This window comes from Natrix helvetica, assembly GCF_964273705.1.
Source record: "Natrix helvetica genome assembly, chromosome: 1".
NCBI lineage: Eukaryota > Metazoa > Chordata > Lepidosauria > Squamata > Natricidae > Natrix > Natrix helvetica.
In genome coordinates, this window is record NC_138548.1 from 179,044,467 (window position 1) to 179,057,935 (window position 13,469).

At 38.2% G+C, this 13,469-nt stretch overlaps 1 protein-coding gene across 8 annotated transcripts in view; it reads right to left on the bottom strand.

Annotated features, from left to right (window-relative positions):
* ANKRD44 (ankyrin repeat domain 44) overlaps nucleotides 1-13,469 on the bottom strand; it is a 151,848-nt gene that overhangs the window by 6,506 nt on the left and 131,873 nt on the right. For all 8 annotated transcript variants that reach the window (XM_081936488.1, XM_081936490.1, XM_081936486.1 and 5 more), the window contains 5 exons: nucleotides 12,726-12,939; nucleotides 11,794-11,881; nucleotides 10,645-10,728; nucleotides 9,210-9,355; nucleotides 2,814-2,896 (listed from right to left, as the gene is read on the bottom strand). In XM_081936488.1, coding sequence (XP_081792614.1) covers nucleotides 2,814-2,896; nucleotides 9,210-9,355; nucleotides 10,645-10,728; nucleotides 11,794-11,881; nucleotides 12,726-12,939 — 615 coding nt within the window. The remainder of the gene's footprint in view (nucleotides 1-2,813; nucleotides 2,897-9,209; nucleotides 9,356-10,644; nucleotides 10,729-11,793; nucleotides 11,882-12,725; nucleotides 12,940-13,469) is intronic.

Consider the following 13,469-nt stretch of genomic DNA (forward strand, 5'->3'; position numbering starts at 1 on the left):
GATGCTTTTATTGAAATGTATTTGTTAGTTTATTAGAATTTTTCATTCCTTCTAATGGTAGAACTTGTAGCCTGTCTAAATTTCCCAGCCAGTTGTTGGGGTTGGGGAGACAAACAAGCTACTAATTCTACAGTAGAAGGAATGAAAAATACTGAAAGGCCGCCTAACTTGTCCAAGCTTCCTAAATGCATACTGCTGTTGTTATTGCATACCTTAGTCACCTGCCTCTTGTTTTCTACTTAGCCAAAGCCAACACACTGCAGATGGGGGTGGGGATACAATCAGTTACAGCAAATCATAAAATTCAAGCAAAGGAAAAAATGATGTAAACTGTTCTTCAGGTTTAGAGAGTTTTCCTTGCTCTGTAAGCTTCCTGTGTCACCATTCCTACTGTTGACTGACTCAATAACGTCTGACTCAGTGGTGGGTTCCTGCTGGATCGCACCGGATCGCGCGCGCTCCCTTTCAGCGCTCCACCTGGCTCTCGCGCTCCCTTCCGGCGCTGAAACCGGAAGTACAGTTTTGCCCCGCCCCTGGCGAAGCAACGACGCCTGCCTGCGCTCCACCAGCTCGGCTGGGAACGGAGATGTTTCCTCAGCGGAGTGGAGCGCCTGAAAAGACTTTTCAGGCGCTCCGCTGAGGAAACATCTCCGTTCCCAGCCGAGCTGGTGGAGCGCAGGCAGGCGTCGTTGCTTCGCCAGGGCCGGGCAAAACTGTACTTCCGGTTTCAGCGCCAGAAGGGAGCGCGAGAGCCAGGTGGAGCGCTGAAAGGGAGCGCGCAAGCCAGGTGGAGCGCTGAAAGGGAGCGCGCAAGCCAGGTGGAGCGCTGAAAGGGAGCGCGCAAGCCAGGTGGAGCGCTGAAAGGGAGCGCGCGCGATCCGGTGCGATCCGGGAGGAACCCACCACTGGTCTGACTGAAAGAAAATCCAAGAATTGTAAAAATACTGCTATAAAGCTGGATTGCTGTTGATTTTTAAAATTCACTTTACCTTACTTTATCTTAATTAAAATATTTCTTTTGGCACCCACTTTAAACACAGTTCATAACCATAAAACAAATAGCCATAAAATCATAATCATAAAACCATAAAATCAAATAACAGGAGTTCCCTAAGATAAGACAGAATGACTTGCTCACTGTCTGCATGATTATTTCCCTTAAGAATATAATAGTGAAGACTCACAGGAGCTGATAAGTAAATATATAAAAAAACTGTATTATAAACTTTATCATTTGTTTACATCTTACACCAATAGAACTTTCAATTTTAAAAATGCAGCATTATGGGGCTCTTTTCAGACTGTTAGCAGACAAGTCAATCTTTTTCAAAATCCGGCATTCTGTTGTTCTTCTTTATTTCTTTTAGCCTCACTTCACTACCCCAGACCCCGAATAATTCATAACTAAGAGGAAGAGTAATTATCACTGGATTGTTTTAAATCTCTCAATTTTTCTTACTGTCATTTTTATTAATGCAAAATTTGGAAGTACCCCAGGATTCTGGTGATATTTAACTACCGCTGATTACTAGGAAAATAATTTGCTATTAAAATGTGCAATGCACAATATGGACTTCAGTTCTTGTGGGGATCAATCAGTATGTCACAGGATTGTAGAATTTCAGTGTTGCCATTTCCAGGGCATAGAATATACAGGTAGTCCTCATCCTCCAGTTACCTTGTTTAATGACCACTCAAGTTACAAGTGGTATACCAGTTTTACACCCAATCCTCACTTTTACAACTTTCTCATCAAATGGTCATGTGATCACCAATTGAGCTCTTTGCAACTGGCTTGTAACAAGTAGAGTTAATTAAGTTTAAGTTTACTTTATTGTCACTGCACCTCGTACAATGAAATTAAATGCCATCTTCAATGTACATTATACATAAAATATAAAACAAAAACACACACCCTTCACATTCTATCTATACAACTGAATTGAAAACCCCCTGATATTGCATTAATATTGCACTATACAGTAGAATTCAGTATAGTTACTGCTCTGGGATAGAAGCTGTTTTTCAGCCTATTTGTCTTTGTTTTTATTCTCCTGTATTATCTGCCAGATGGTAATAGTTCAAAAAAAGGGTGCCTAGGATGAGATGGATCTTTGAGAATGTATTGAACTTTCTTAAGACAGCAGGATCTATAAAGCTCTTCAAAGGAGGGTAGAGGACAACCAGTGATCCTCTGGGCAATCATGTTAACCCTCTGGAGCGCTGTCCCATCTGCCACCATGCAATTGGCAAACCATACACAGGTGCAGTAAGTTAAAATACTCTCTATGGTGCAGCAGTAGAAGGTCACCAGCAGTTAATAGTGAAAGCAGAAATAAAATCATAAATCACAGTTACATCTTTTATTTCATTTAATGATCATGGCGCTTAGGGACAATTACCAGTCCCAGTTGTGATTGCTAAGTAAGCACTACCTGAACAAACAATAAAAATGGACTTTTTTAAATGAGAAAGGGCAAATTCTGTTAAATGTTTTGATGAGGATTTATTTTAACCAAATTGTTTCCTCATCATAATTTCATTTAGTTTTGTGCACTGTATTTTAATATAAAGATTTATCACATTCATGAAATATATAGATTGAAACTAGTATGTATTGGTTGCTGCAAGTCATATGATATATTAAAAAACTATAACTATAACCATACGCTTTGTACTAACCCTGATTCATACAGCGCTTAATTTACACAGGAATTATTTACTCTCTAATGTAAGTGTCAACATTTGACATATTTTGCACACTTCTGAGGACATGCTCACACAAGCAGAACCAAACACAATTTTAAACCTACTTTACTGCTAGCCAAGTGCAATGATGTATTCAAGTCATTATCCATCAAGGTTAAATCAGCCTTAGCACTGTTCACCAAGAAATCTAAAATACCAAAAAAACAAAATATTCCATAAATTTACATCCATAACACAAGTTCAAGTATTTTCAGACTCTTCAGATGAAGTTTACATAATAAATTAATTTTAAAAAATTGTAGTAAAAGAGATCAAAGCAAAATTCAATAAAGTCATGACATAAAGCAATGTTTTTCCCAAACTATTTAAAAAGCACAGTGCAGTTATTCTAATTTTCCTTCTTAATTGATCTTCTGTAACATGAAAAATGCTGGAAGAAACCGTAGGAAAGGTAGGATCACAAATGGTGAATGATATTGTCTAGATCATGATTCTGTGGCTTCTTCCCCAAACCCCCAAAACTTTAACCTTACTCTGTCTACTGTTGATCTCACCCCATTCCTAAGGTCTGTAAGGGGCATGCATAAGTGCACCAATGTGCCTATCATCCCTATCCTAATGTTCCCTTTTATTCGTATCCATTTCATGTATTCATAATTATGTTTATCCTTATATCTGTTATCCAATACATGCTTGATTAAATAAATAAATAAATAAATAAATAAATAAATAAATAAATAAATAAATAAATAAATAAATAAATAAATAATAAATAAATAAATAAATAAATAAATAAATAAATAAATAAATAAATAAAATGTTTGTTCCAGGATGTCACCTTGGATTAGAATGATGAATGGGCTCCGGGTGTTATGAGGAACATTGATGGAGGGTTTTCATCACTACTTTTTTTGCTATGGTTATTTGGTACTGAATTTTGTTAAGCTGTCCAAAGTCATCTGGAGTGGGCAGCTTACAAATTCAGTTGCTCAAACAATCAATTTTTATTTCATATTTCATGTTTTTTTAATTCTGAATTCTGAACATCCATAAGCCTGTATGGTAAACAAATTGTGTGACATAATTTCTTCTAAATTATTTTAGAGAGAAATTTATTCATTCGTTCAATTAATTAATTAATTAATTACATTTATTTGCCACCCTTCTCATTTCAAAGCAACTCTGGGAGAGTTACACCATTAAAAGCATTAAAAGCATAAAAGATAAATTTCTATAAGAATAAAAATGGAAATTAAAATGAAAAATAGAATTATAGTTAAAAGATGGGAAGGGAAGGAACAGGTTGTACAGAGGGGGAGGTGACGAGTCTGTTAACTCATCAACCATCTACAGTGTGATGTTCCCCCATTGGTGTCCAAGCCATCTGGCACAGCCAGATTTTCAGGATCTTGCAAAGGTCAGAAGGATGAGAGCCGATCTCATCTCAGGGGTAAGATATTCCAAAGGACAGAAGCAATTGCAGAGAAGGCTCTTCTCCTGGACCCCATCAGCTGGAATTCCTTGACTGATGGGGTCTGCAGCATGCCTCCTTTGCCAATGTGGATGGGGCAGGCCAACCCCAATGGGTGAGACAGTTCCTCAATACACTGAACCCATGCAGGGCTTTATAATAACCAACATCTTGAATTACACCCAGAAGCAAACTAACAGACAATGCAGCTTGGTATAACACGGGCCCCTCTCGGGGTGCCAAGAACTACCCATGGTGCTGCACTGTGCACCAGTTGAAGCTTCTGAATTTGTTCAAGGGTACCTCCATGTAGAGTGCATTGCAGTAGTCCAGACTAGAGATGACCAAGGAATGACTTTTTAACATTTCGTTGCTACTATTCCAAAATAATAAAGTAATATTCTTATATTACTGATGTTTCCCTCATCTGTTCTTTCCTAGTAGCATACTACAGAGGATGGGAATTTTATATTCTACATTACTCAGAGGATCACTTGATAATGAATAATTAAAACTGTATTTAAGAATGACATTATATGAATAGATTGTATAATAGTTTCTTTTAAAAGGTAGCATATTTATTAAAGACAGGCAAGTGGATAGGGAATTTTAAGATGCTCAACTGCTGATGTACCATATTTTTCAGTCTATAAGACATACATCCCCACCCCCAAAAATGGGTGGAAATGTCTGTGGGTCTTATAGAGTGAATGTTGCCAAAGTCCCGCCCACCCACTGGCCCCCACCCTTCGGCCTCTGCCTCCCAGCAATTCGCCTCCTTGCAGCAAACAGCCTGGTCAGCTTCAGCACAGCCTGATTTCGCATGAGCAACTGATTGGCAGTTGGATCGGCCTCCTGAAGTACAGCCGATCAACTGTTCCAGGCTGTAGGGATCGCTGGCACCCAACACCGCTGCCCATCGCAGCCTCTGTGCGCCCCATTTTCAGGCTCCATGCACCCTGTTTTTATACTTTGTGCATCCCATTTTCATCCGGTTCCAGGCGGCCTGGGTCAGTGATTGGTGGCAACGGCCACCAAGGGTGGGTTCCTGCCAGTTCTAACCGGTTCAGTAGAAGAGGTTCCACAAATCTACCGTGCCGTTTAGAAACTGTTCCACCAGTGGAACAGTACCGGAACGCCTGCCCCGGCACACTCGCTCGCTCACGCCCGCCCATCCGGTCGGCGCTCGTTCGCTCACTCCCCCCACCCGTCCACACTATGCTAGCCCCGCCTGCCGCTCACTGGTTGGCTGGAGTCACCCCGCCCACTCTAACAGCCCGATTAAAAGCATGGCACGAACAGCCCACTTACCTCTGTTGCGTCGTCGCTTGCTGATCGGGTCCTCGCTTCGCCTTCCCTGCTGCTATTGGTGCTTCCCTCAGGTAAGCAACTAAGTGCAAGGGGCAGCGGTGGAGGCGGGAGCCTACAGTACGCGAGCCCGGGGCCTTCGCGAAGGCTTCCTTCGTGAAAGCCATGGGCTGATGTACACCCTGTGGACAAAAGGGGGTGGGGGGGTGGGTGGCGGTTGCAGCGGGTATGCCAGCCCACGGCTTTCATGAAAGAAGGCCTTCCTTCGTGAAAGCTGTGGCCTCATGTACGCCACGTGGCCGAAAGGAGGTTGGGGGGTGGGCGGCGGTGGCGGGAAGCCAGCTGCAGCCGCCTGCCGTATCTCTGCGCAAGTCCAGGGATCCTTTGGGGCCTTCGTTCCAGCCGATCCCCGAGCTCGCTTAGACTGCAGGCCCGCATGGCCCTCAGCTGAGGCCTTCCTTGCAACCCCCCCCCCACATCCTGTCCCCAGCCTCACCTGGCTTGCTAAGCCTACCAGGCAGTGAGCCTAGCTGACTGTACCTTGTCCCTGCTGCCTCATCGCCTGCCTGCTCCCTGCATCCATTGCATTGGAGAGCTGCTGATTCTGCCTGCTGGTAAGTGACCCGTTTCCTTTTCCTTTATGCTTTTAATGTTTTTTAAAAAATAATATTTTATTTATTGTTTATAGAATATTTTTAAACGGTTTTATTTTAATTTATTGTGGATAGAAATTTTTTTTAAAAAGACATACCATTTTAAAAAATATTCTATCCACAATAAATTCAAATAAACCGTTTGAAAATATTCTATACACAATACTTTTAAATGTATTGGTTTGGGAGATTTGTGTGTTTCTGTAGTGAATTCACTACAGAAATAAACACAAAATCTCGCAAAGCTGCCTTGCACCAACCTGGCATGCCCATAGAAAAGCAGCCACTTTGAGACACATAAAATTTATAACATTTTTTTGCTTTTCTATGGGTAGGCCAGGTTGGTGCATGGCAGCTTTGTGAGATTTTGTGTGTTTCTGTGTGATACCTGGTTGTTGAGGTAATTGTGAGGTGGTTGCTTCTTGCAGCAATAACCAAGTGACTCCATGGCTGTTTTCATATGTTGAGTTGTGCTGCTTTGTGAGCTCCTGCAGCTTGATGGGTTTTGCTGGTTTCTGATTGCCCTGTTTTTGTTTTCCTGTTTTCTGCGTTACTCTTGGTTCCAGTTCTTTTGTCTTTCCTATCCTGGGGATTATTTCTGCCACGAAACAGGAAAAGGGGAGCCAGGCGAGCTATTTGTCTTAATGGGTGTATTTAAATTTTACCTTTCAGATGGTGTTTTGTCTTGTGATGTCTGGTTCTGTGAGCTTCCTGGTACTGTCCTTTATAACTTCCCACAATGCCTTGATGGCTTTTATTCCACTGGCTTTGTCTTTCCTGTCCTTAGGGTTAGGGGAAAAACTGGTTTCATCTGCTGTCTTTGGGGGAAAACTGCTATTCTTTTGGTATTTTCCTGGCGCTGTCATAGTTTGGGTGTTTGTGTGTGTAATGTCCCGCAGTTATCTACACATTAATAATGATCTACTATTAGTACTAATAATATTTCCTTATACATTTTAGTGACCTTTCCTTACATAATTGGTGTTTTCTTTCATACTTTTACATTTCTAATTTCTGTTTCTGTTAGTTAGCCATTGATAAAACAAACCCCAAGTGAAAAAATATTCAAAGCCGCCTTGACTTTAATTGTCAATTTATTCATTCCTGCACATTCTAATATTTATTCATTTTCATATCTTTGTTTTTACACTGTTGTGCAAACACAATTCCAGCAGCTGTTAACGTGTGTAAAATTAAATATATATTGTATTCCCTTTGAAATACCCAACAAAATATTACTGGTTTTAAATCCATATCTTGCTTTACCATTGCTTCTAACCATGACACCACTAACTCTTGAATAGCTACTTGGTCTGTCCTAAGTACTGAACCTAATTCATATATTCCTGTTTTTTGAACCGAGGAATAAATTTCAGAAAAAGAAATCTGTATTGCTCTGTGAATCTACCTATGACATTCATTCTTCATCTAACTTCTTAGATGAAAAACTATATCTTTCCTGTTTGTTGGGGGACATCCTTCCTGAACAAACTGTACATTGTTGGGTGAAAACAGAAGTCCCTTCTGTTACCTGTAGTCCTCAGCTTACAACCACAATCGAGTCCAATATTGTTTTATTTCATTTGCAGTTAGTATTATTTAACAGGATGAAGAAGCAACAGAGTATGACCGCTAGGACAGTCATCTTTCCTATGTAAGTAGCTCTTTTATTGTTTTGTGTACTTATTTTAATCTTATTTAAGTAGTAAGTGCACAAAATGATAAATTTCCTTTTTTATATCTTCTTTTTGTAGATCATTCATTGGGGCAAAGAATTCAGTGACATCGTCTTGGCCACTCCCACCTGGTCAAATGACTGCCAAACCACTCCCACCTGGTCAATGGCTGGCAAGCCGCTCCCACAAAACAGGCCACACCTTCAGAAGAGGTTCTAAAAAATTTTGAAACCCACCACTGCAACGGCGTTGACGATTCCCGTAGCCTAGAACAGCTGATCAGTGGTATTCCAAGAGGCCAATTCAACTGCCAATCAGCTGCTCATGCTAAATCAGGCTGTCCTCAAGCTGACCAGGCTGTTTGCTGTAAGAAGGCAAATTGCTGGGAGGCAGATTTTTTTTTCTTGTCTTCCTCCTCTAAAGCTAACGTGCATCTTATAGTCTGGAACGTCTTATAGTTTAAAAAAATACGGTAAATATATTGCAAGGAATTTGTTGAAAATATAGGAAGTAAAATCAGACGAGATAGTCTACAATAAATGGGTGCTGGATAAATGAATGTGGCCTGTCTACGAAAGTGAATGGCCAGTATGAAAATATATTGAACAGACTGGCCATATAGAAAAAATTAATAAAATTGAATTGCAAAAGAAATATCTAAAGAAATAGATATTGGAATGAAATGAAAAGAAGGAGAAAATAGAGAAAGATATAGCTGGATAGAATTAAGAGATCCTTAAAAAAAAAAGAGATGGCAAGTTTAAAGATTTTATTTGAAGTGATGTGTAGGTAGAAGCAAGGATAGAAAGATATGGAAAAGTACAGAGATATCTAGCCAGTGTAAACTAGATTTACTTAGATTTTCTTTTCTTTTCACTTATTTGTAATCTTCTACTCACTACTTCTCAACTTTTTTTGTGCTTTGCTTAATGTTGCTTATTCTGTAAAGGAATACCATAATGCACATATCTGTGTGTGGAGTGCATGCATGCTTCTGAACAGCGCATCAGTAAATTCTTCCTTTGTGCTTTATTTACAGAATCAGAGTGGTTGCTCAGACCTTCTGATATATTTTCTTTTCTTTTCTTACATACAGGTTATCATTTTTTCTTTTTCTTTTGTTTTCCCTCCAACTCCCAATAGGTTCTCTCCTATCTTCCGCCTTTTTGTCTTGATGTTTTCTTCTATTGGCCCGCATTTCTTCTAAGGAAGTTGCCAATTAACCCTTTGCCTGCATTCCACCCAAATAATAAACAATCTACTCAGCAAAGATAGGAAGTTTGAAAGATCTGCAGATATCATAAACAGAAGCAATACACTTTTTCTTACCTAACAGATAGACCTATATAACGACATCAAGTTATGTTCAGTTCCTAGGAAGCAATTCCTTACCTACAGTCCCTACATGCCCCTTTTCAGCAGCGATGGTAAGTGGAGTTTTCCCTGAATTATCTGCAGCATTTACTTGTGCATTGTGACTTAAAAGTAGCTGCAAGCATTCCACGTGATCAGCAAAGGCTGCTGCATGGAGTGGAGTCCTAGGGAGAAAAAATGGAACATAGAAACATTTGACTAATTGAGTGATTTATTATTCCCATCGTTTATTTTTATTTATTTCTAATTCATCTCTTAATCTAATATTTCAGGAAAATATTATCATTTAGAATAATAAAGTATTATTCACAGGTAAAAACAAAGTTCAGCAACAGAACAAAAGCCACAAAAAACAGGGATGCTCAATAGCAACATAAATCTGATTCCTTCAAATCTTAAAGAAAAGGGGTAGATATTTAATTACTTAAAAGGAGACAAGTGTAAGCCTTATAAAATAAAAGGCACAGGAATTTCCTAAAGCAAGGAGCCACAACAGACAAAGCTTTATTATAAAATGTATGTGAAGAATTTATTATGAAGGCAGTCAATACTTGGTTTTAGCTGAGTTGAGCACTAATTATCAAACAGTATCACGTGCCATCACTCTGCTGAACACCTAATTCCCACAGTGCTGTTTTAGACTAAAGATGTTTACCCATGTAGTAGGTTGTATTGCTATTATCCTTCTCATCCTCTCATCTTTTCATTTTTCATTCTTTCTCATCTTTTCATCTTTCCTGCTATCTTCTCCTATTGGTATCTTATGATTTATTACTTCTTGTTTGTATCTTATGATCAGTGGTGGGATTCAATCAGTTTGCACCACTTCAGAACTGGCTATTAACTTTCTGAGCAGTTTGGCAAACTGATTGTTGGAAGAAGTCATTAGGGCAGAGAACTGATTGTTAAATTACTTGAATCTCACCTCTGCTTATGATTAATGATTGTAATTATGATTTATGATCTATGCCCTATCACTTTGTTGTATGATTGAGAGATTATGCACTGGAGACACATTCCTGTGTCCAATCACACTTGGCCAATAATCTTTACCCTTCCCTTCCCTTCTATTCATCTATGAAATTGGTAACCTCAGCTTTTTAAGTGTTCACTAGTTTTATTTCAACCCATTAAATACAATCAATTTGGTATTTCTTCACTGAAGCAAATGTCTTTGACTTGGTGGAAATCTTTATTAGTGGAATGGAGACTCCTGTTCCTTTTATTTCCTCTAGTAATCCTCTTTGAAGAGTTGGGTGAGGTAAGTGGGCCATGGGATACTCAATAGGGAGGAAACATAGTTAAAATGTTTTTGTTCCATTTTACTGACAGATAAAAGGCTTCTCCATTAATAAATGAATACAAACTGCTGCCTTCATTTTTAAATGGAACTATAATTCATTATAACTAAAACAAATTAATAAATTACACATTTCATCAAAGTAATTCTTACCTTCCTTTTTCATCTTTGCAATTAACAATGCCACCACCAAATGCCCCAATGAGTAGTGAAGCACAATTTTCATGATCATTTATTCTGTTAAGGAAGGAAACTATTTAATTCCATGTAATTTATTTCATTAATTTGATAGCATAGTTCAACTGGATTTCCCTGGGTTTATTTTCAATGCAGGCTTATCATTGTACTTCAGTCCAGAATTTTGATAGCCTGGACTTATAGCTTTATCCATAGCATAGTTTGCCCTATATTCATGAACCAGGAACCACTAATGCACACAAACCACACTCCATTGGCTTTTTCAGAAATTACAATAAATGCATAAGGTATTAGGGGGCGAATCAAAACACGAGTGAGGACAGTTCCCACTTTCTTGTTTCTTTGTATGTTCACTTTACCCTTTATATGTATTATATATTTTATATAGACCTCCTATAATTTCAACAGAAATGTGTGAAATGACTTCCTTAAAAGATGTTCATTTAAAGCAAAGGCATTGATTGAAGACAGTTTGGGAGTTCTCAACATAGTATCACTAATCAAACAATATCACCGTCATTAAGTAAACTTTCTACAATTTATTTCCAGTGATCAAACACCTACTCAGTTGTCATAAGTTAACTCCAAAAGTTTCTATAACAAATATGTTCATGTGCAAGGTGTCCCAAGACTTTTTTCTGTTTCTGATCTATGCCCATTTAATACTTGGATGGGTGATCAGCAGAGAATATTGGACTGTAGGCTATAGATATTAGCCTTAAAGTAATGGCCAATCACTTTTGTACTATAGGCAAAAAATGAAGATAATTATGATCGTGTCTCATTAATGTTCAGTTCAGGTCAAAGCCACCTTTACTTTTGCTTTTATTAAAATCCTCAGAGCACAATTTGAAATTAAAGTTTATAGTACAGAAAAACTGGCAATCAAAACTACATAAATTATAATGAAACTGGTTCATTTCCTAGTACAGAAATCTGCTGAGAAGTCATTTTAATTGCTTGTAACTGTGTGCATGAGTGGATTGGGGACTAATATTATAAAAATAGCACTATCTAAAAGCTTTATTATTTTAAAATTCCAGCTTAACTTGGCACACAGCCTAGGCTATATAGGAAGTGAAATTTATTGCTATTTCTACTTACACCGCACAGTGCAATGGAGAAAAAGTGTTTCCATGAAAGTTGCGAAAAGCTTTGTGTTCCAACAGTACCTCTATACAGTTTTCATTTCCTGTAAGAGATCAGACGATAATTTCAAATTCCAAAGCAAAAAAAGTGCTCAGTATTGTCAAAAGAACTATGTTTTATCCTTCAGTTTGATATTGATTCTCTGAAGATACTTTATCCAGAATCAAAACGGTGCCTTCTATTTTCAAGTCAGCATATTGCTCAGGCTGACTAGAAGAAACTTCTCCAAAGTGGTTGAACTGAAGGTACAAGTTACTCAAGCTGAGATAGTCTGCATATGCTTTGAGATCCCCACTTTTTAAAAATAAAATAATTTTATTCATTTGGTAATATAAAAAAGTCACTAGGACTGCTGTTTGGGAGGGCCATAATTCCATCATATTGCTCAATACAAAGCATCAGTGTGTTCAAAATACATATAGTTCCCAGTTTAAGAATGTCCCCAGGTCTGTCCTTAAATCAAATTTGTATGTAAGCCAGGAAAGCATTATTGTATAATACTGACTTTGTAGTATGATACAATGAATTGAACTATTGCGAATTTAACTTGAATCGCTAAATATTTAACTTAACTATAGGTCATCCTTAAACTGGGGCTTTCTTACTTTCTTACTGTATTGCAACACAGTAGCAGGGAAGGGGAAATTCCGACCAACTGAAAAACTGCTTAGAGCTTCAATGTAAGATTGAAAACTAGATCATTCACAAGAAATTGGGTCAGCTGTCAAATGGAGACAATGCAGATCATAAAGACATGGCATTGATCTGGGAATGGTGCCAAATCTCTAGTAATTTACAACAAGGTACAATTATTGTTTTACAAGCTCTGTAGTCTCTCTTTGCATGCAATTTCCACACCAAACTTAATAGCCAGCATAAAATATTACCGTTATAAGAAGCCCAGTGCAATGGTGTATAATTCTGATTATCTTTAAAATTGTAGTCTTCCGAAAGTGCCAACTGCATTAATTCACTCAGCCATGTGGCATGACCACGAGCTGCTGCATAATGTAGAGGTGTTCTGCCTCTGGCATCCTTACATAGAATTAATACTTCTTGTTCCAACAGCATTTGAATGCATTCCTCATGCCCTGTCATAATCTTTTTCAAATAAAATTTAAAAATTAGATTCGTTTTAGTAAAATATGCCTTTCATGTCATAAAGCTATGCAAGATAATCAACAATCCTAAATAAATATAAACAAAAACTGATATTTTTTTAGTAATTGAAAAAGCTTGTCTGAAATATTAATGATAAAGATTTGGTTTTTTTCTGGAATAAAACATGTTCTAAGTGGACAGTCAGCAACAAAGACTTTTTTTAGTAACTTGCATACATGGGAATATGGACATTGGAGACTGTCTTCTCTAAATATTTAATGAAAAGAAATACTTTTCAGAGTGTTCTTTATAAAAAATATAGTCACATACTGCATCAAGGGTCCTTCCAGACCAAGAGCCCCTAACATTACTGGTACAAACCCAACAACTTTCAAAAGTGTTCCAAGCATGCTTGGAATTGTGACATTTTTGGTGAACATCCACAAGAGGCAATCTAAAATGTGTATGGTGATGATGCATCTTGAACTGCTAGAAATTGTTTTAATTTTTCCCCACGCATTCTTGGAAAT